Genomic DNA, 24276 nt, shown 5'->3' on the forward strand with positions numbered 1-24276 from the left:
GTAACTTGCGTCTTACACAGTTTAAAGATGTTCTGAAATTCCTGACCTCCATCCTTCCGGGGCAGGTATAACCCTATGGTGGAGGACTTGGGGCGTAAACATCGAAATTTGGTTAATAATTTCCTCGTGAGGCTGTCAATGTCTTATAGGTCGGTGTCAGTCCGTTTGATGACACCAAACTTTTAAAGGAGCACTGGGACGGCCCAGCTGTTTATTGCCGTGATTAGGTTACTGCCAGACAGTTCTTTGTTGAGAATTTTATTTTTCTCTCTGCTTGTATTCACCAAGAAAGTCCCCTTTTAATTTTGTATGGTTTATCTTGGCATTCTGGTTTATTCCAAGATATTTATAAAGGGAGGCAGAGTTCAGTTCTTCGATGCCTTCAAATGTAATGTCAGTGCTGGTTGACTTGCCTTTTTTATGCTTATGATACCACACTTATCCAAGCCAAAAGACATGCAGATATCGTCACTGAAGCGTTTTACTGTTTTAATTAAGGTGTGCAACTTTTGCTCGTTCTCTGCATATAGCTTTATATCATCCCTGTATAACAGGTGAGACAGACTTTGTACATTTAGTGTCAACCCTAAAACCGTTTATAGTGCCATGGAGTAATTTAGATAGTGGGTTAGTAGCTAGGAAGAACCAGAGCGGAGATAGAGAGTCTCCCTGGTATATACCCCTTCTTAAGTGCACAGAACCTAGTTTATTACGATTAAGATGTAAACTTATCTTGCAATTATCCGTACAGACTTTCAATAGCTGTTATATTCTTGGGTTGATTCTATGAATTTCCAGGGTTTTCATCAGCCTATTATTACTATTACAGTGCACAGTCTCGACCAACACACGAGTCTTGCCTAAATAACTCTAACTTTAAAGGAATAAAGATTTGAAGCTAAAATGTAAACTCTACGTAGTATATATTGTAAATGTTTATTCCAAGTCGAGGTTACACCTGTCTTGTCTACGCTGTCGAAGCATCAGCAGACATTCCAGATGTATCTGATAAACTATTGGGTCAGTTGGTCAAACCTGATCAACAGTGTCAACAGTTTTATGGAAATAATTCTTTCTATTGCAGGGTAAGTAACACTACTCGATAACAGCCCAATTAAATTAACTTCTTTCCTACTAAGCACTATTATCCCTCATATCAATGTCTGCTTAGTCACGTCATCATGCATTGACTTCTTATTCCCTCTTATTTCCTGCTTAGTCACCTCATCATGCATTGACTTCTTATTCCCTCTTATTTCCTGCTTAGTCACCTCATCATGCATTGACTTCTTATTCACTTTTATTTCCTGCTTAGTCACCTCATCATACATTGACTTCTTATTCACTTTTATTTCCTGCCTAGTCACCTCATCATGCATTGACTTCTTATTCACTTTTATTTCCTGCCTAGTCACCTCATCATGCATTGACTTCTTATTCACTTTTATTTCCTGCTTAGTCACCTCATCATGCATTGACTTCTTATTCACTTTTATTTCCTGCTTAGTCACGTCTTTATCATTGATTGTCGTCACGTTAATCACCGAGCCCCTTATCTTTGCTTCTTCACGAAATTCGCTAATGATGAGGCTCTCTTTGCTCTGCTCTCAGTCAGACGTAAATGAGTATTTCAGAAAATGGAACAAATTGAAAAATACAGGATATGTATTTTTAAAATATTGAATGTTTAAAAAAAATGATAATCGATTTTGGTAGGGAAAAGATGGAAAATGATATTGTTTCTGTAGCTGGAGAGAACATGGAAATAGTACAAATTTTTAAATACCTTGGACAAACAATTAAATTTTACTGCACATACTGGTCATTTCAGCCAAAAAGGGCAGCAAAGATTATAATTACTTAGAAAAATAAGTTCCCTTTCAGACCTTGTGATCTATATGGCAGATGATGTAAAGGTCATCTGTTTCTGTGGCCTACGGTTAACAAGGGTGTCATGTGCAGAGCACAACGACCAACCGACTTTATTTTTTCCACATCAAATGTAAGGTACTTATTAGAGCCGGGTGAACTCAGGCGCCCGGAGATCCCGAAATTTAAAATCCCAGTCTTCACCAGGATTCGAACCCCGGACCCCGGTTAGGGAGTCAAGCGCTTTACCGCTCAGCCGCCGCATCCCCAATCGGAATAATGTCCTCAATTAATGTTAGCGAATATGATTGACGAGGTTTTATCATGTTCACATTAGCCTGGTATGGCAAGCTGCTTTTTTAAGAAAAGCTTATCTAAAGGGGAACAACTCCGCCCATTAAACTATATCAATCATGCACAAGTTATTTACCTTATTCTATAAAAAAAAATTATTACCAATTATAAATTCACATTTTTAAAATTGATTCATGTTTTGTTAGGTACAACTATTAATTGTTTGAAGTATTAAATTGAGGATTGGCCTTATCTGTGATTACTGACGGATTAATTTCCCTTGTTTGTATCAAACAAAATGAATAATTATCAGTAATGAGTTTACAAATTTTTTTTTTTGGGGGGGGGGGGGGGCTGTCTGTCGTGCGCGCGTGAAGTTTTCTTTGCATTTAATATTGGTGTTTTAGCGTATAGGAAGTAGTTTCTTTTAAGTGCGTTTTGTTGCCTAGAATATTTTGTGTGTGTGTGTGTGTGTTTACGTCATCCTTAGTTCCCACAGGAGAGAGAGAGAGAGAGAGAGAGAGAGAGAGAGCTTCTTTTGTGAGCTAGGTAGCTGGTTGTTTGTTTTCCCCTTGTAAGGGGTGTTAGGCTTTGGGCTATGGGAAAGTGTGTCGTCTTTCCGCCCTTGGAGTTGTGCAGTAACTCTTGTTGTTGATGTGTAGGGAGTTGAGGTTACGTTGGGCGCCGAGATGGAGTGTGAGCGTGAAGGTGTGTTATGGAAACTTATTGGCGTTATATTAGACTAATTATTAATTCAATGATGACTTCAATGATAGTGATGTATATTGTAAATATGTTGATAACTTATAATGAATTATTATTAAATATTGTTCATATTGATAACTGTTGTTATTCACTAACTGTTCAGTTGACTAACTGTTATTCGATGTTCGTATTTTACATGCCATTACCTTTAGGTTCTTGTGTTACTCTGTTCAGGCTGGGGATACGGGACCATCATATCATACCCTACTTAAGCGACTAAACCCACCTGGCACTGTCCATAGCGTTCTTGTCTACAATTTCTCTCCGCGTAGTGAGGTATAGTGCATCGATGTTCCCTGTTTTGAGGTCACGCTTGATTGCTTCCACGTAACGGAGGAGGAGACAGCACAAGTGGAATGAGTTTAGTTCTCTCTCTTACTTTGCATTGGTTGTCCACGACCCACTGCCGTGCGGTAGCGTGCTCAGAACGCATGCCTTGTAGACCTCCGTTTTGGTCATGCTAGTGAGATACTGGTTTTTCCCAAACTCTTGGTCCGAGTCTAGCGTTCCATGTGCTTTGTTTTCTATTTCCTCCTCTGGAGGCAAGTCAATAGTGTATACAAGATAACAGATTTCATTTGTTTGTTTGTTTTACATGTTTCGGGTGTTCCTTCAGAGTTGAAGATAATTACTTCCTAGTCCAAACCTCCCGCAGGACGACGGGGGATGGGAGCGGGCAGGGTTTGAACCCGGGACCATCGATAAATCTGAACGACAGTCCAGCGTGCAAACCGCACGACCAGGCAGCCATCCAGCTTGCTATCGTCTATGAGGATGGAGGGTGGTGTTTGTCAGGTCTTTAATTGAGTGTAATTATTAATTATTAATGTGTGTAGGGTATTAAAAATAACCTAAATTCCAAAATGTGTGTTTTATATTATATTATTGTAATATTTTAGGCCCAAGTTCAGCCCGACAGTCACACCATACACACACAGTTGTGCATAAACCAATAAACGAGGTGTATGATGATTTAAATTAAAAATATGAATTTAATTTAATGATATTTCTACAATAAAAAATGATATATGATCAACAATAATGATAAAGAAATATGAGTATTATTATTATAGCTTTTATATAGCGTTACTTTCATGCTTATAGCATGCTCAGAGCGCTATGGTCCAATCTCATTTGTGGACCGGTGGGGGGAGGGGGTATCTAGGAGTTGGTTTTCCGTGCTACCTTTAGGCGCTCAGTAAACACAACTCTGCCCGAGTCGGGTGTCGAACCTCGAGCCCCCTTCTAGTTAGCCAAGACAAGCAAAGTTCAAGCGCACTTGGCCTCTCGACCACGCTTCCCACCTTATAATATGGTATGCAAAATCAATAATTATAGTATGATTCTTGTAAAATACTTAAGTATTTAAAAATAAACAAGAATAATTCACCTTAACTTATAAGGTTTAGTAATATTGTCCACACAGTGACAATCTTTCAAGACAACAACTGGCAATACACGTAGATCTATATTCCTGTCAAGAAACTGTTCAATAACCATCCATAAGTAAAAGTTTATAGTAGCATCCAAAACTCACATCTTCACAAAGCACCACCAGGTCTGCATATAGCATTCGCAGTCTGAAATCTGGAACCTCATTCCCGAAACTTGAGACGAAAACCTCAGACAGAAAACTTGAGATGAAAACCTCATTCCTGTAACCTAAAACTGAGACTTAAAACTGAGACTGAACCTGAGATCCTATACAAATAGCAAAAAACAGATTCTTCTAATCTTCTAGTCTAATTACAAAATACGAATACGATGGAATCCAAATAAAAATTAACTATACACTATGAAATAAAACTCACTCTAAACAGAGGTCAATATAATCCTTTAGGAATATCTACCAAAGACAGCGATAAGGCTATCCAATATCAGATCCAAGAAGGAGAAATTAAGAGCTGACCAAACTATAGCTTGCTTCAGTCTATCAACATGGCGTGAATGCACCAGACGAACTAAGACAATTTACGTCATACAAAATTTTGACGAAGCAACAAGGGGAGATCAGCTACTACACCTATATTAAAATAACGTAAATTGCGTCATCAAGAGTTGATGAAAGCTGAGCTATTAGATAGTGAAACAATTCTACTGTACAACTACATAGATAACCGCGACAGTGCTGTAGCAGGTGGTCCCATAACATTTGTTTTCTTCGTGCTAATTCTTTACAGGCCTGAGAGAAGCGGGACATAATGACTGAAGCTCTTCTTGTGAGTATGTCACTAGAGCTGCATCGTCCGCGAATAGCATATCTCTTACGAGTGGGTTTCTGATTTTAGATTGGCCCTCTGTCTGGCAATATTTATAAGTTTGCCTTCAAATCTGGAAGGGAGATAGATGCTCTCGGTGGGTTTATCAAACGCGTGGTGAATTAGCAGTTAAAAGAGTATTCCGAACGGGGTTGGGGCCAGAACATATCCTTGTTAAACTTAACTTATTTTATATAATACAGACGTTACTTCAAAAAAGAAGATGATTACGTCTTACGCGTTAGCAGTAATAACTGGTATGGTACAATTAGAGGCCTTTTGACATGCACTCTCAGACCAAAATGACTAAAAATACAATAAGTAGCCAAGCGGCGAATAGCATAATTATTTTGTTTTATTAAATCAGGCTTCCGAACCTTTCTCTGAAATCTGCCAGAAAATGTATTGTGCAGATGTTTCAAGACAGGTTTGTATACTTCAGATAGCACTCATCGGAACATCATGTGGCGATGGAAAGGTAAGTTTTGATCAATCCTCAATGTATCTCAGAACAGTTTCTCAACCACTGGTTGCATTAGGGTTACTGATCGGTGAAGAAACGCTAAGACAGTTTGGTTGTTGTACTAGAAATATCAATAAAAAATCTAAGCAAAAAGAAAAACAAAAAAACAACAACATTGTTTACTGAATTAAATAAAAAAAAAAACTGTGTAAAAGGACAGTAAAGGCCTTGTGGCACAAATGCCCTTTTATTTTATTTCGTCCCGAAGGCCGTAGGGTAACATTTTTATTGTATTTTCTATAATATATACAGTCGTTCACCCCTGTAGCAGTACATCTTTGTTTATCCCTCCTTCGTTCTCTTTCTCTCTTCTATACTTCTCTCTCTTTTCATTCCTTCCATTTCTTTCTCTCTTTGTCTTTTCCTTCCTTCCTTTCTTCTCTTTCATCCTTCTCTTTTCATCTCTCTCTCTCTTTTCCTTCCTTCCTTTCTTCTCTTTCATCCTTCTCTTTTCATCTCTCTCTCTCTCTTTTCCTTCCTTCCTTTCTTCTCTTTCATTCTTCTCTTTTCATCTTTCATCTCTCTCTCTCTTTTCCTTCCTTCCTTTCTTCTCTTTCATTCTTCTCTTTTCATCTTTCTCTCTCTCTTTTCCTTCCTTCCTTTCTTCTCTTTCATCCTTCTCTTTTTATCTTTGTCTCTCTCTCTTTTTCTTTCTTCCTTTCTTCTCTTTCATCCTTCTCTTTTCATCTCTCTCTCTCTCTTTTCCTTCCTTCCTTTCTTCTCTTTCACCCTTCTCTTTTCATCTCTCTCTCTCTTTTCCTTCCTTCCTTTCTTCTCTTTCATCCTTCTCTTTTCATCTCTCTCTCTCTCTCTTTTCCTTCCTTCCTTTCTTCTCTTTCATCTTTCTCTTTTCATCTCTCTCTCTTTTCCTTCCTTCCTTTCTTCTCTTTCATCCTTCTCTTTTCATCTCTCTCTCTCTCTTTTCCTTCCTTCCTTTCTTCTCTTTCATCCTTCTCTTTTCATCTCTCTCTCTCTCTCTTTTCCTTCCTTCCTTTCTTCTCTTTCATCCTTCTCTTTTCATCTCTCTCTCTCTTTTCCTTCCTTCCTTTCTTCTCTTTCACCCTTCTCTTTTTATCTCTCTCTCTCTCTCTCTCTCTCTTTTCCTTCCTTCCTTTCTTCTCTTTCATCCTTCTCTTTTCATCTCTCTCTCTCTCTTTTCCTTCCTTCCTTTCTTCTCTTTCATCCTTCTCTTTTCATCTCTCTCTCTCTTTTCCTTCCTTCCTTTCTTCTCTTTCATTCTTCTCTTTTCATCTTTCTCTCTCTCTTTTCCATTCCTTCCTTTCTTCTCTTTCATCCTTCTCTTTTCATCTTTCTCTCTCTTTTTCTTCCTTCCTTCCTTTCTTCTCTTTCATCCTTCTCTTTTCATCTTTCTCTCTCTTTTTCTTCCTTCCTTCCTTTCTTCTCTTTCATCCTTCTCTTTTCATCTCTCTCTCTCTCTCTCTTTTCCTTCCTTCCTTTCTTCTCTTTCATCCTTCTCTTTTCATCTCTCTCTCTCTCTTTTCCTTCCTTTCTTTTTCTCTTTCTTTTCTTTCTTCCCTCTTTGTTTTTCCTTCGCTCTCCTTGTTCTTCCTTTCTTCTTTCCATAACCATTTCTCACGTTTCTGGGTTTAGTCTAGCCCTAAACTCGCTCAGTGTGACTCCACCCACTATGTGTATTTTTCTGTTGTGTTCTCTTTATATGAGAAACGAGTCCTTGTAATCACAACAAATTTCCGTAAGGATCAATAAAGCAGTCTTAGTCTTAGAACTACTATTTCATTGGTAGTACTACTTGTGGCAGAAATAGCAATCATCGTCCCTTTCCCCCATCCAGAGAAATAAATGAAGCAAAACTAATATTACAGAATCATTAGTTAATGAGGCTTTAATACTCAACCCCTACCACCAATAAAAGTCACTGGGTTCCCCTGATAAAGTAATTATATGAAAACTCGAGCAATAAAATCAGCCTGACAAAAATTGAAACGTCAAACTTCGTAGTGATGTTATAGAATTTTTTGGGCTACCAAGAAGAACTAAAAAAATGTTTTTTCTGCATTTACTTAGAGATAAATTCATGCTTAGAAATTTAATTCATACTTAGAGATTAATTCATACTTAGATATGATATTAATTCACGTAATTCTGTAAAGGGGTCCGTGTTAGAAAGCGCTCCCAAGGGGGTCAATACAGCGCTATAAAGACACCTTCAAGAGCTCCTTCAAGGAGTGTGATATTGACATTCACGGCTGGGAAGCACTAGCTCTCAATCGTTCCTCATCGCGAGAAGCTGTAAGATATGTTTCCGTGATAGGAAGCAAGAAGAGTGACCAGCGTAAAAAAAGGGCCGAACCAAGCAAAAGCTGAGAGAAAAGACCTATCTGCAAAAGACCAAAACTACGTTTGCGGCCGGCTTTTTGAAGTGAGGATTGGACTTTAATAAGTAATCTTCGAGTCGATAAGATATGAGAAATACTCTCATCTTTAATCATACATATAACGAACAAAAAAGTAATGTTTCCCTTTCAGATTATGTGGTCTATAGTGAAGGTGTTGTTAACGTAATATGTTTCTGTGGCCAAGGGTAAACGAAGGGGCCATGTGGCCAGTACAACGACCAACTGCCTTTAATTTTACTCAACTAATGTCAGGCATGGATGGCTGCCTGGTCGTGCGGTTTGTGCGCTGGACTGTCGTTCGGATTTATCGACGGTCGAGAGTTCAAACCCTGCCCGCTCCCATCCCCCGTCGTCCTGCGGGAGGTTTGGACTAGGAAGTAAACTATCTTCAACCCTGAAGGAACATCCGAAACATGTAAAACATTTTACAGGCAAAAAGGGAGGAATGGAGAAAGACGGTCGACAAATCTTGCCTGGTGCCCCAACGGTCCAACAGACTAAGGGATAGGTAAAGGTAAAAGGTAAAAATGTCAGGTGCCCATTAGAGCTGGGTGGACTCAGAGGTGCTCTAAAGATCCTGAAATTAAAAATCCCAAACTGTAATTACATGAATGATCCAAACTAATTGATACAATTACACTTTGTGTTTTTTTTTTAAGTATTTTTTTTCTTTAAATCTTGAAACAAAATAAGTAATTTATCACACAGTCTAAAAAATGTTGATCATTGAATTTTAAAATACCTGTATTTGTTTCAGATCTGTATAAATGGACAATGTGTCAGCGACCCGTACGCTCCTCAGCTTGATGGTGTGTAGCTTAATTGAGTCCATTGTACAATAAATTGTCTTTTAGCTGCCATCAATGTGCCTTTGTGTATGTTATAAAGCTATCTTAACTTTCTCGGAAATACATTCTCTTTAGAAGTATTATTAGATGTTATTTATGTGCTATAGCTGCTTATGGTTAATGCTTCTCTGTTGCATTTTACTCTCTCTAGAAAACTGTGCATTTGGAGACAGACCGGACAACTCTTGCTATTGGTACATCAAAGAATTTATAGGCAAATGTTATACTAGTATTGACTATCAATCATGTTGTGACTTATGTAACAATGTGTCTAGGCCCGTGAAAGGTAGATCTAAATACACACTTTCAACGTCATACATAATGTCATACATGTCAATCCATGTCGAGTACATGTCAATCCATGTCGAGTATCTTAGAGGCACCATAGTCTGGTATGTTTTGACGAAACAGAGTGATTCAAAGAAAGAGCTCGTGTGTCCGGAGTCAGCGTATCGTTTCCGAAAGCTCCACTCACCATAGACTGGTTAAAACCATAAGCGCTTATGGTCACCTTCTAATAAGAGTATGATGGAATAGGTCTCTTCCCCATATCAATGTCTATAAAGTAGTTGGTTCTCAGACCTTGATTTCTATAAAAGGCATCAAAGTCGTCTTCGCTCCTTAATTGGCATACGCTGGCAAGTGTTGTGACATGATTAGGAATTAGTTATTTGTTTCGGGAATAAGGGGTAAAGTTTTACTTAGCGACGATGACGTAAAGTGGGTTAAAAAACAAGAACGCTCTAAGTGACGCTAAAAGAAGACGCTTCTTGTAGAGCAGTAGAATAGATATACGGATTTACGGACATAGCTGACATCGGACGATTCCCTTCTTGATTATTAAATATATTTGTAGAACAACATCAGCGTCGACTACATATTTGATAGTTTCGGCCTTTCGCCGGTGTTACTGAAGTAGTTTGAGTTACGCATTACTTCCAGTCAGACGTAGATCTACACTAGATATATTTCCAAGAATCAACACCGCGCGGAAGCCTTAACACAAGACTACCTTACAAATAACCATGTTCTGCTAGAGTTCGGTTTAGAATGTCGAAGCCCTACTTACGATCGGACAACGGAGCTGGGTCGGACACTTATCCCATATGAAGGAGGGACTGCATGCCAAAGGCGATCACTTTGAGGAGTGGTATAGAATAAAGAACAAAAGAGTTCTTGTGTCTATTTGTTTTTGGGGAATGTTAGGCCTATGTTCGTCTTTTTCAAAGAAAAAATAAAGTGCGTCATTTTCTTGTTTTTTTTGCACGCAGTCGGCCACAACCCTCGCGGCGGCTCTGATAACAACCCAAAGTAAACTATAATAAGTAGGAGGAAAAATCCGAATAACTGTTTCGGCTGCCACGCTTAAACCTATGTTTCCGAACCTGCATAGCCTACGTCTGAACCTGCATAGCCTACACCTGAACCTGCATGGCCTACGTCTGAACCTGCATAGCCTACGTCCGAACCTGCATAACATAGTCTGAACCTGCATAGCCTACGCCTGAACCTGCATAGCCTACGTCTGAACCTATATAACCTACGTCCGAACCTGCATAACCCACATCATAACCTGCATAGCCTACGTCTGAACCTGCATAGCCTACGTCTGAACCTGTATGTATGAACCTGCATAGCCTACGTCTGAACCTGCACAGCCTACGCCCGAACATGCATAACCTACGTCCGAACCTGCATAGCCTACGCCTGAACCTGAATAACCTACGTCCGAACCCGCATAGCCTACGTCTGAACCTGCATAGCCTACATCATAACATGCATAGCCTACATCATAACATGCATAGCCTACGTCTGAAGCTGCATAGCCTACTTCTGAACCTGCATGTCTGAACCTGCATAGCCTACGTCTGAAGCTGCATAGCCTACGTCTGAACATGCATAACCTACGTCTGAACCTGCATAGCCTACGCCTGAACCTGCATAACCTACGTCCGAACCCGCATAGCCTACGTCTGAACCTGCATAGCATAAGTCTGAACCTGCATAGCCTACATCATAACCTGCATAGCCTACGTCTGAACCTGCATAGCCTACGTCTGAATCTACATGTCTGAACCTGCATAGCCTACGTCCGAACCTGCATAACCTACGTCTGAACCTGCATAGCCTACGTCCGAACATGCATAACCTACGTCTGAACCTGCATAGCATACGCCTGAACCTGCATAACCTACGCCCGAACCCGCATAGCCTACGTCTTAACCTGCATAGCCTACGTCTGAACCTGCATAGCCTACGTCTGAACCTGCATAGCCTACATCATAACCTGCATAGCCTACGTCTGAACCTACATGTCTGAACCTGCATAGCCTACGTCTGAACCTGCATAGCCTACGCCTGAACCTGCACAGCCTGTCTGAACCTGCATAGCATACGTCTAAACCTGCATAGCCTACGTCTGAATCTGCATAGCCTACATCATAACCTGCATAGCCTACGTCCGAACCTTGCATAGCCTATGTCTGAACCTGCATAGCCTACGCCTGAAGCTGCATAGCCTACTTCTGAACCTGCATGTCTGAACCAGCATAGCCTACGTCTGAAGCTGCATAGCCTACGTCTGAACATGCATAGCCTACGTCTGAACCTGCATAGCCTACGCCTGAACCTGCATAACCTACGCCCGAACCCGCATAGCCTACGTCTGAACCTGCATAGCATAAGTCTGAACCTGCATAGCCTACATCATAACCTGCATAGCCTACGTCTGAACCTGCATAGCCTACGTCTGAATATATATGTCTGAACCTGCATAGCCTACGTCCGAACCTGCATAACCCACGTCTGAACCTGCATAGCCTACGCCCGAACATGCATAGCCTACGTCTGAACCTGCATAGCATACGTCTGAACCTGCATAACCTACGTCCGAACCCGCATAACCTACGTCTTAACCTGCATAGCCTACGTCTGAACCTGCATAGCCTACGTCTGAACCTGCATAGCCTACATCATAACCTGCATAGCCTACGTCTGAACCTACATGTCTGAACCTGCATAGCCTACGTCTGAACCTGCATAGCCTACGCCTGAACCTGCACAGCCTGTCTGAACCTGCATAGCATACGTCTAAACCTGCATAGCCTACGTCTGAATCTGCATAGCCTACATCATAACCTGCATAGCCTACGTCCGAACCTGCATAGCCTATGTCTGAACCTGCATAGCCTACGCCTGAACCTGCACAGCCTACGTCTGAACCTGCATAGCCTACGTCTGAACTAGCATTTTGTTGTGACACGGTTACTCTGTGTGGTCAACCGTGACACACGGTCAAGTGTTGAGTACCTGGGAGTTAGGGGACTTGCGGGAAGTCACAGGTGTGCTGCAAACAAAGGGGGGAGGAGACAGCATCAAGTGGGAGTGGCTTATTTATAAATGTTAGCCTTGTACATACGTTAACTGTTAAATGCTTTACAATTAAAGGCGCTTTACAATTAAAGGAACTTGTTTCTACACACATAGCATACGTCTGATATCATACCATAGATCAGGGGTGGTAACCTTTTGCTATCGAAGGCCGTATTACATATATATATGCGGGGCTTAATTCCCAGTAGCAATTTTAAATATATATATATATATATATATGTACTTACGAACAGTCCGGCGGGCCGCATAAAACAGTCCGGCATGTGGCCCGCGTGCCCACCCCTGCCATAGATGAGATAACATCAAAAGTCCTACCCAAATATAATACTGCTAATGGCAGTGTCTTCTATTACGAAGATTAAGGATGAGTGCAGTGTTTCGCATGACTACGCTAACCCAGTTGCGACCTACATATTTTTCCGTTACTCGTGCAGACCTGTCTACTACAAGGGCTTAAAGGGCAAGGGCGTCTCAAACGTGTGTCCCGAGGACTTAGTGAGAGCTCTCCAACTGTCTCTTTCAGAGGCCATCTGCTGCCAGACACTTTCCTCTATGCTAGTCAGGGCGAAACAAGGCTGCCTAATTTGATCTTTATAACGCTTACGGAGAAGGGAGACCACTGTTACGTCGTTCTCATTTTTTGTTTTGTTTTGTTAATAAGCGTCCTCTAGTCTAGGTAACAGCCATAACTCTGTTTTTACTTTTATAACCACACTAATAATAATGTATACAATTATCTCCCCTTAATAAATAATGTAAATAAAATTAACAACAGCTATGTTATTAAAAAAAATCAAACCCAGGGCGAACTGGCTATATTGGTATTCGAGCAAATGCCCGGTGTCAAGGCATTGAATCGGCAGGTGGGACCGCCGCCAAAAGGGCCACTTTGATAGGTCCGTAAATAATTGTATATATTTACGAATTTCTGTCTTTTTAAATTTATTTCTTGCACACCTATTCTTGGAATAAGTTGAAACTTAATACAATTATTTATTGACCTAGACAAGACATGTATTTATTTTAAAAATAGATTAACCCTTAAAGTGCTGAGCTGTTTTTTCAGTGAGTGCAAACAAAATGGAATTACAATTCCGATGTTTAGAGGCTAAACTACCATACGCGTTTTAAGGGTTAATTACTGGTAAAGGAAATTTCATCCTTCAGAATTCAGCTATATGACTGAATATGTAGGGTTCTTCTTGTTCATGGCTAGTGATAAAGAAATTGACTTGAAAACATTCTTAAACGATAGTTCGTTGATGGCGATGGTACAAAAAATGTTTATATTGCTCCTTGTTAGTAGTTAAGATCACCTGTTTCATTGGTCCACGGTTAACGACTGTCATGTGGCCAGCACAACGACCAAACTGCCTTTACTTTTCCTCAACTAATGTCAGGTACTCATTGGAGCTGGGTGGACTCAAAGGTGTCCCAAAGATCCCGAAATTACAATTCCTAGTCTTCACCAGGATTCGAACCTGAAACCCCCGGCTTAAAAATGCAATGCTTAAAAAAAAACAACACATTTTATAGTTCGTCCATCGTAGTTCGATGATGCCACTTTTGTCATCCAGGGGGGGGGGCCGAGGGGTCTGCGCTGTGGTTTTGTGCCCCCTCATGTGGCTGGTGAGACCTATGTGAGCCCGGAATGTTTAGCTGCACTCTGGGCAGGTTATTCCAGCCGGAGCTAATGTAATTGGCCTTGCTTTTTTTTTCTCTGACGCTTTTCTTCTGCCATCGCTGTTCTCTTATCCTCAGCAATAATTTTTCACACGAAAGACTTTTTTTTAGAATTCTCCATATAATTTTAATTTGAGATTGTACCGCTTTAGGCTGTGAATACGGAGACAGAATCGTCGATTGTACACAAGATCACTGCTTGAATTCTCAAGTGGATTGCTGCGGCACGTGTAACTATGGCACCCCCTTTACCCCAACGTACAGCACCAGAAGAAACACACCTAAAAGATCCACGACAGTAAATCCCCTTGTGCTATTCACTTCAATTAAAGGTAGGGAACTTTGTTCACATTTCATGTAACGTATGGAATCATAGTTTTTAACATTTAGTATTATCAGGCTTTCATATGCTATTCCTGTGAACGTTGGTATGGAACTTCTTATGGTACGACAGTTGCGCTGGGCAGGGCACGTATCCCGCATGGTAGACGAACGTATCCCAAAAGCAGTCCCTTTTTGGTGAGCTAAAAGGTGGTCGACGTAACAGAGGGGCCCCACGGAAACGCTTTAAAGACCAGCTTAGGCGCCAACTTGCCTTAGTTGACATAGATGAGAGCACCTGGGTGTATGCGGCTTCAGAAAGACACAGCTGGAAGTTACTCACAAAGGCCGCGGGATACACATTAGAGACCAAAAGAAAATCCACTGCCGAGGACAGACGCAGACGGCGACAAGAAAATGTTAATCGACCACCGGCGGAAAATGGTTTGGCTGGCTCTAGATGTGGCAAAATATGTAGGTCACAGCTCACTCTGTCTCGTAAAAAGTTTGAACACATTTTTTTTTCCCACACACCCATTCTAGGATTTACAAGGAATGTGGCAAAGTTTTGGCTATGTTGACAATTTAATTTATTTTTTTGTGGCAATCTGAGCTCTGCATTTTATCAGCATTTTGACATATCTGTAAATACTTTTATTTCTACAGGTTTTTTCTTTTGTTACATTCCCCATCTCTCATTTAGCATAATTCTACTTCATGTTGCTAAGCATTTTATGTATGCGCCTCTGCACTTTGCAAAAGCCTCTCATTTTTTTGGAGTAGTCAAGATATAGTCAAGTAAAGTTTTTCTTTAAATAATGTACAGGATGTGAACCAGGGGATCAAGACTTGAGACCAGAACTGTGCACTAACTTAAGCGTCTGCCTGATACAGCCAGCACAGTGCTGTCACTACTGCTCATTCTATATCACGTATGCAACTACAAGTACCACGACTGTGACAGGTGGGGAAATGTGACGTGTGTTTGGCGCGTTTAATGTCTAGGGGATGATTATTTTTAAAGCTATCACACACCAACCTATCAGCATATGAATCGGGAGCAGACACGCAACGAGACAAGCAATGAAAGAATAGATACAAAAGTTAAAATGAAGAATATTTATTTACATAAATATACATATAAGAATAAAAAGGGGGAGGGTTTGCATCTATCTCTAAATAATACTAGATTTAATCATCACTCTTGCATTTAATAAGAGAGCATGTCACTTTGTCCTCTGACTTAGCTGGTTGTCCTGTTGATGTCGCAGCTGGCTGTGTCCTGGCTTGAGGTTCTGCAGCTGGAGGTGGCGTTCTAGCGGATAGAGGGACGCCGGTGATATAGTTCTTGTGGAGTCTCAATCCCAAGTTCTAATATCTGTAGTGGGCACAGTAGGGCGGGTGGCCGGCTACCGTGGGCACAAGGTTACTGCGGGCAGAGCTGATCTGCCGTGGGCAGCGTAGTTGACAGGATATGTCCAGTGAGTTGCAGAGGGTTGGCATAGCTATGACGTCTCACACAGATCTGAATCTATAGGGACTTCGCACCTAATAGCTTGACAGGTGGGCTGTCGAATAGGCGGGCAATGCCGATAGCGCCAAGTGGTAGAGTTGAGTAGATCTCAGTAGGCAAGTGCAGTGCTGAATAGCACTAAGCACATAAATAGGCAGGTAAATAATCCGATAAATAGGCAGACACCTGAGGGAGGCTGCGGATAAATAAAGACAAGTTAGGACATGTCTCTCATACATCTTATCGATGCCCTCGACTGAGGTGCATTCGTCAGATTGGTGAAATTGTTTTAGAGCACAATAGGGAGATGATGACAAATGGGATTGGGAAAATAGATGGCTGACAATAGCAATATAAAAATGTACATCAAAGGGAAAGTAATAATATAAAATATACATGGACGGGGAAATAATAATCTCAAATAAACAACACAGGTTGGAAGAGAAAAGAGGGGGGGGGGAATGGGCCGTGGTCAGCGACCATGACGGTTTGTTTACATACGACCCTCGGTCGAGAACAATGGAGTGCGCTTGAATGGAGAGGGTGTCCGTTCAGGCGGCGCAACTCTCGTTAGAGTGAAATGACTACAGGGGAGATAATTCAAAACAGGGGAGATAACTCATATCTCCTTTCTAGACGCAGTATCAGTGCGCTAGTAACATTATCAAGGCGGCCAACCGAGATAAAGGAAATAAAATACGATGTACAAATATATACATGGTTGCATCAACGATCAATTTAGCAACGTAGCATTAATAGATTAATTCAATACATAAATACATACATAGGACATGTTTATGTTTTCTACTTACGCCAGTGAGAAATACACAATGCACTAATCAAATATAAATGAACTAAGCAAAATACACATGATAAAATCCAAATGGAAAGGGCACAAAAGTAACTAAGATGGAACTCGTGATTAAGTTCGGCTTACCACCAGGTATTCCTCTAGGAGAAAGAATAAATGAAGCAGTCCAGACTCGATTGCTCAGATAGAATGAGAAATGAAAGAGAGTCTGGCTTTATTTGGATCTACTTTATATAGGCCTGGAAAATGCGGGAGGAAACAGGAAATGTCCTAGGCTAAGAATTATCATACACGTGGGTGAAGTCCGACTAGAGTCGCACCTTGGAGTATCACGCGGTGTGTTGACCCGAGTAATCTCTTAGATCAAAGAGAGACTTAGGAGAAGGGAGGGGGGAGGAGTGACTTGCATTCCACACAAGGTGGTGTCCACTGCGGCTGTCAGACATCCTGCCGACAAGATCAAAGAGTATGTGTGTATCTTTGCCCTGGTCAAGGGAAGATAAATCGAAAGACGTGGCCTAGCTATGTCCAATGTGGTCAACTAAGTCTAGCCTGGAGCGGAAAAGGTGGTGCGGGTGAAGAATTTGGGGGTAGGATGGGGAAATAATTAAAATAAATAAATAAATAATGAAAAATAATAATTAATGCTGTGATAAATTTGAGTGACTCTGACAGCGAGTTTTTGACTTGTCACAACGACAACGAGACCATTGATACCATCCACTTCACCCAAAACTAGTAGGCTATGTATTGGTAGTAAATGTGACGTTTGAACTAGCAAAATAAAAAAAAATACTTTAAAAAAAAAAAGCTTATATTAATGTGTATCATTTAGTTTGGATCAGTCATGTAATTAAATTTGTAAAAGAGCTAGACTAACATTAATACATCTGCGATTAGATATATTTTTTACCAAATGTTTTTGTTTAGAGCTATCTCATCCTTTTAGCGTTCTCAATACACCATGATCCTATTACTTTTATCAACCGGTTGGAAAGAAGGAGAAAGAACGGGGTATCTGGGTGATCGATTTTCAAGTGTATTTGTTAAAAAAAAAAAAAAGGTAACGACCGAACTTTGGGTCTAAAGCCTTCTCAGGCTAACGCGGTAACCATACTAAGCCTCAGACGGCAGCGTAATATAAAGGAGCTTATACCACGACGTCAATCAAGTACTATTTATTTCCATTGTTTCAGATACCAAACAAAGTAATTAATTACCAATTGTTAATTAACAAATTTGGTTAATTAGTTTTTCGTTTTCCTATGCACCGACGTATGTAAAACAAATTTGGCCATTTACTGCTTCGTACTGCTTCGTGCGAATGCGTGTTGAAAGGGTTAGTGAAGAATCCAAGATGGAATAATGTAAACCATGTTATTATTGAAATGTTATTAATGGTTTCTCATCATTAAAGTATTCATCGTCTACTATATATATATAAGTTAGTTTGTACGTAATTAAGAGTCTCGTCAGTTCGTAACATTTCCCTTAAATTAGTGGTTGTTCATATTTGATACTGTTCCATATCTCAAGCTTATACTTATACTCTACAGCAGTGATGCCCAAAATACGTCCCGCGGGCCAGATCCGGCCCGCGACGTGGTTTCATCCGGCAAACCGAACCGTCGGCATTAGTGTAGAAAATCCAATAGACATTGAGCTATAGACTTCTGTTTGAGATTTGATCTGTATGATATGATTTAGAGCTAGACCAGTAGACATTGAGCTATAGACTTCTGTTTGAGATTTGATCTGTATGATCTAGAGCTTAGAGCAAGACCAGTAGACATTGAGCTATAGACTTCTGTTTGAGATATGATCTGTATGATCTAGAACTTAGAGCTAGACCAGTAGACATTGAGCTATAGACTTCTGTTTGAGATTTGATCTGTATGATCTAGAGATTAGAGCTAGACCAGTAGACATTGAGCTATAGACTTCTGTTAGTTTGAGATTTGATCTGGATGATCTAGAGCTTAGAGCTAGACCAGTAGACATTGAGCTATAGACTTCTGCTAGTTTGAGATTTGATCTGGATGATGTAGAGCTAGACCAGTAGACATTGAACTATAGGACTCTGTTTGAGATCTGATCTGGATGATGTAGAGCTAGACCAGTAGACATTGAACTATAGGACTCTGTTTGAGATTTGATCTGGATGATGTAGAGCTTAGAGCTAGACCAGTAGACAATGAACTATAGGACTCTGTTTGAGATTTGATCTGGATGATGTAGAGCTTAGAGCTAGACCAGTAGACATTGAGCTATAGACTTCTGTTTGAGATTTGATCTGAATGATGTAGAGCTTAGAGCTAGACCAGTAGACATTGAGATATAGATCTAGACTTCTGTTTGAGATTTGATCTGAATGATGTAGAGCTTAGAGCTAGACCAGTAGACATTGAGCTATAGACTTCTGTTTGAGATTTGATCTGAATGATGTAGAGCTTAGAGCTAGACCAGTAGACATTGAGCTATAGACTTCTATTTGAGATTTGATCTGTATGATCTAGAGCTTAGAGCTAGACCAGTAGACATTGAGCTATAGACTTCTGTTTGAGATTTGATCTGTATGATTTAGATTCTAGAGCTTAGAGCTAGACCAGTAGACATTGAGCTATAGGACTCTTTTAGTTTGAGATTTAATCTGGATGATGTAGAGCTTAGACATAGACCAGTAGACATTGAGCTATAGACTTCTGTTTGAGATTTGATCAGTATGATCTAGAGCTTAGAGCTAGACCAGTAGACATTGAGCTATAGGACTCTGCTAGTTTGAGATTTGATCTGGATAATGTAGAGCTTAGAGATAGACCAGTAGACATTGAGCTATAGACTTCTGTTAGTTTGAGATTTGATCTGGATGATGTAGAGCTTAGAGCTAGACCAGTAGACATTGAGCTATAGACTTCAGTTAGTTTGAGATTTGATCTGGATGATCTAGAGCTTAGAGCTAGTCCAGTAGACATTGAGCTATAGACTTCTGTTAGTTTGAGATTTGATCTGGATGATCTAGAGCTTAGAACTAGACCAGTAGACATTGAGCTATAGACTTCTGCTAGTTTGAGATTTGATCTGGATGATGTAGAGCTAGACCAGTAGACATTGAACTATAGGACTCTGTTAGAGATTTGATCTGGATGATGTAGAGCTTAGAGCTAGACCAGTAGACAATGAACTATAAGACTCTGTTTGAGATTTGATCTGGATGATGTAGAGCTTAGAGCTAGACCAGTAGACATTGAGCTATAGACTTCTGTTTGAGATTTGATCTGAATGATGTAGAGCTTAGAGCTAGACCAGTAGACATTGAGATATAGACTTCTGTTTGAGATTTGATCTGAATGATGTAGAGCTTAGAGCTAAACCAGTAGACATTGAGCTATAGACTTCTGTTTGAGATTTGATCTGAATGATGTAGAGCTTAGAGCTAAACCAGTAGACATTGAGCTATAGACTTCTGTTTGAGATTTGATCTGAATGATGTAGAGCTTAGAGCTAGACCAGTAGACATTGAGCTATAGACTTCTGTTTGAGATTTGATCTGTATGATCTAGAGCTTAGAGCTAGACCAGTAGACATTGAGCTAAAGACTTCTGTTTGAGATTTGATCTGTATGATCTAGAGCTTAGAGCTAGACCAGAAGATATTGAGCTATAGACTTCTGTTTGAGATTTGAACTGTATGATCTAGAGCTTAGAGCTAGACCAGTAGACATTGAGCTATAGACTTCTATTTGAGATTTGATCTGTATGATCTAGAGCTTAGAGCTAGACCAGTAGACATTGAGCTATAGACTTCTGTTTGAGATTTGATCTGTATGATTTAGATTCTAGAGCTTAGAGCTAGACCAGTAGACATTGAGCTATAGGACTCTGTTAGTTTGAGATTTAATCTGGATGATGTAGAGCTTAGACATAGACCAGTAGACATTGAGCTATAGACTTCTGTTAGTTTGAGATTTGATCTGGATGATGTAGAGTGTGATGTTGCTTGTTCAGGCTGTCTTGAGGTCAACTATGGATGACTGTTGAATTTCAAACAATTACTCTGCAAGCGTTTGGGTGTTATTGTTCGGGTGTATTCCATGTAGTTGATCAACAATCCAGACAAAACAATAAACATCTATTTAACAGGTAAAGAGATGTAGTAAACGCTTATGAACACTTATCATATATTTATTCTAAGAAAAGGCCACAGTAAAAGTCTCTGTCAACTAAACACGTCGTTACCCTGGAATATTCTATCGCTAACTGATTTTCCGGTCTCTAACCCAACATATCCCAAGCGTCACTAGTCCCGTTCAATATGCGTCATCTATGGTGCGTCGCTAAATAACTAACCTATATAAATAAGGTGTCTAACAGATTCCTCCCCCCCCGCCTTGAAAAAAAATATGTTAATATTTTTCTACTACTGTAAAGTCTTACAAGGGCATTTGCAATTTAAAGGGAAGACAACAAACATAAAATCTTGACATCTTCATCTTGGCTTGACAGTTCCTCATGTTCATGTCAATGTTCATAACATTACACCGTTACTTCCAAAATTCCAGAATCATCTTCATTAGTAAACAGTAACAGTTCATCATAGCAATGTGGCATCTCATGGGCACGTCATACACTTCTCACAAATGTTCTCCACTGGCAGTAATCTGACAAAATACAATATTTCAAAAACAATTATAGACTTTATTTCCACATTCAATAAGCTTTTCCTTACCACCCTTTTATAGCTTTCGTCCATTTTTCTTTTATACTCACCCTTTTCCATCGACCTAACTTTTGTCAATGATATATGAAATGATTCACACAAAAAAATATCCATACTTACTTTCAAATGCTTAACATCAAATTTACTTATCTCCCTTTTCCACTAACATTTAAATTGTGCAATGTTAATTAATATTACCATACAAAAATCTAATATCAAACATCAATGTAATATAGTATTTACAAGTATCACTTCCATATGTATGTGTATGTCAATCTAGACAGCATATATCCATTTTAAAATTATCAATCAATAATTAATATCCATATTTCAATAAATACAAGAGGTACTTTCACTTTAGTTTTATAACTTTAAAAGTTTCAGACATATCATTACTATTCCATGGAATGTCACATCATAGAATCTACTCATTATCATTATAGTCAAATATTTCATTAATCAACTTAAATACCTTAATTTAAAATTCTTTTGTTCCATATTATAAACTTTAATAGACAAGTTTAAACCTGATCACGATTCCATATTCAGAATACTTATTTATTTTACATCATATCTTGTCCTGTCATTTTGTTTATCATAAGTTCTGTACCCATTTGATCTATGATCATTGTATTTGTTTCTACTTTGGTTCATTCTTCCACCAAATCTACAATTAGAACTCGCTATCATCTGATTGGTATGGGACCTACTCCAACATTCTCTAGCAAAATGTCCTTGTTTATGACAATTATAACAAGTCATGTTTCTTTTATAATATGAGTTATTCATAGGTCTATTGTATTGTCTAGTATTTCTGTTTAACACATTTCTGTTCAATAAATGTTCATATTTGTTTTGCCATCTGTTAATGTCCCTCATGGTACAAGACCTAATTCCTCTAATGTTACCCAATAACATATCCTGTGTCAAACTAGGTATTGCTACAGCATTACAGTAACCAGTGAAAAAAGGTGTCTTAATAAAAATTCTACAAGCCTTAAATTTCTTAATACTGCCATCTAATAATCTAACCTTTTTCATATAATCTAAATAACACCATGGTTCTACAAATTTTGAAGGAATTGCAAATTGTTTTGCATGCTGTGTCCCTGATAAAATTTATATATTTTCCATTTACTAGACCTTTGAATAGTTTAAAAGTATTTCTCTTTCCCTCAACCATGTTAATTTCTTCTATAGTGTTACCATAATTTAATTGCTCAATTATCCTCATCACTATAGTCTCTATCCTGATTTTTATTAGTATAGTAAACTCTGCTTGTTTGATTCCTATCTCTATGTTTACTACTACTGCTGTTTTGATTTCTATCTTTATATGAGTTCCTATCATTTGTTCTATAGTATGTTGGTTTTTTGCAATGGGAAGCTATGTGACCTTTCTTATTGCAATTGAAACAAGTTATTTCCTCAGAATGATTATCCCTAGATTTTGATCTTGCATTTCTATCTCTATTTCTATTTTCAAACCTATCTTCAGTTTCTCTAGAATGTCTATCATTACTTCTGACTTTTTTCTCACTTGTGTATCCTATTAAATCTACCTTATTCTTATCTTTAGTAGAGAATGGATTAGTTGGATAAGCATTTTTATAAATTCTCATTATTTCTGTTACTTCATCAAAACATTTTGGATTTCTCTCTTTAATGAATGACTAAAGTTGGGGATCACACTTGTTAATAAAATTATCTAATAGAATGAAATTTTTTAATCCCTCATAAGAATTTCCCACTTTTTCTAGTTTTACCCATTTATTGAAAAAATCTTTCTCCATATTAATGGTAGTTTGAGGTTCTATATCTACTGATGGTATATTGTCAAAGTATTTCTTTCTGAAAGTTGTAGCATTATGACCATAGGCATTCAACAACTCTCTTTTCAAGACTTGATAACTATCATCAATATGATGGTCATGATTTTGGCATATTGTTAGAGCTTGACCATGAACGAAGTCTATCAGTATTTCAGACCATTCTTCTTCTGGCATATTAAATGTAGACATTTTTGCCTCATATCTTTTCAGAAAATCACCAATGTCATGCTTCTGTTCATCAAAACTTTGTATCTTTCTCTTTAGCCATGTTTGCGAATTAGGGTTGTCTCTTTGTGTGGTAACATTATTTGAGTTATCTGTGTTATTTCCTTGAGTTGTCTGTTCAGTTTGAGCTCTGGCTTGTGCTGCATCCAATCTCATCTTATCCATTTTAGCTTCATGCTCTCTCTGCCTTTCTTGGTCCTCTTTTTGCTTCTCATATTCTTCCTTTCTGATCCTATCTTGTCTCTCTATCTCTTGTCTTTGACGTTCTTCTTGTCTTTCTATCTCTTTTTTTTCCCTTCTTATTTTATCTTGACGTTCCATTTCTTCCCTCACAACTTGCTGTACATAAGCTGCTAAATCCTTTCCTTTTAACTCCATGGCCTTTCCATCCTGCATAGCTGTTTCCTTAACCTCCTTAAGCTCCACATATGATGATGTAGCCATTGTGTTTTATATTTTATATATATTTTTACTTAGCCTATATTGGTTACGGCTATACTTTAAACTTATTTTATATTTAAGTTTTTACACACTTTTATACCAGTTTTAAGTGTTATGTCTCTATAGATTCAGTAAATGTGTAAATCTAGTCTAAGTTATATTCAGATCTGTATATTAGATCTAGTATCACACAAATTTAAATTTCGTAGATTATAGTATATATAGTAGTACCATTTAGATCTACAGTTATCAAGAGCACTATGACTATTAGTATGAATAACTATGATCAATTTTAAAATTTGATGTGACTGAAGTGTCTAGAGTAGACTCTAAGACTGTCTAGAGTAGATAAGATAGATCTAATCCAGAAATTATGGTTCTATTTAACCATATGAAATAAATATGT

General features: G+C 38.9%; 1 protein-coding gene across 1 annotated transcript in view; it reads left to right on the forward strand.

Annotated features, from left to right (window-relative positions):
* LOC106055099 (uncharacterized) overlaps window positions 1–24276 on the forward strand; it is a 124360-nt gene that overhangs the window by 93996 nt on the left and 6088 nt on the right. The window contains exons 21-26 of the mRNA XM_056032443.1: window positions 947–1085; window positions 5554–5664; window positions 8845–8896; window positions 9087–9221; window positions 14164–14343; window positions 15159–15296. Of these exons, the coding sequence (XP_055888418.1) occupies window positions 947–1085; window positions 5554–5664; window positions 8845–8896; window positions 9087–9221; window positions 14164–14343; window positions 15159–15296 (755 nt within the window). The remainder of the gene's footprint in view (window positions 1–946; window positions 1086–5553; window positions 5665–8844; window positions 8897–9086; window positions 9222–14163; window positions 14344–15158; window positions 15297–24276) is intronic.

The sequence above is a fragment of the Biomphalaria glabrata genome, chromosome 6 (assembly GCF_947242115.1).
Source record: "Biomphalaria glabrata chromosome 6, xgBioGlab47.1, whole genome shotgun sequence".
Classification (NCBI taxonomy): Eukaryota; Metazoa; Mollusca; class Gastropoda; family Planorbidae; genus Biomphalaria; species Biomphalaria glabrata.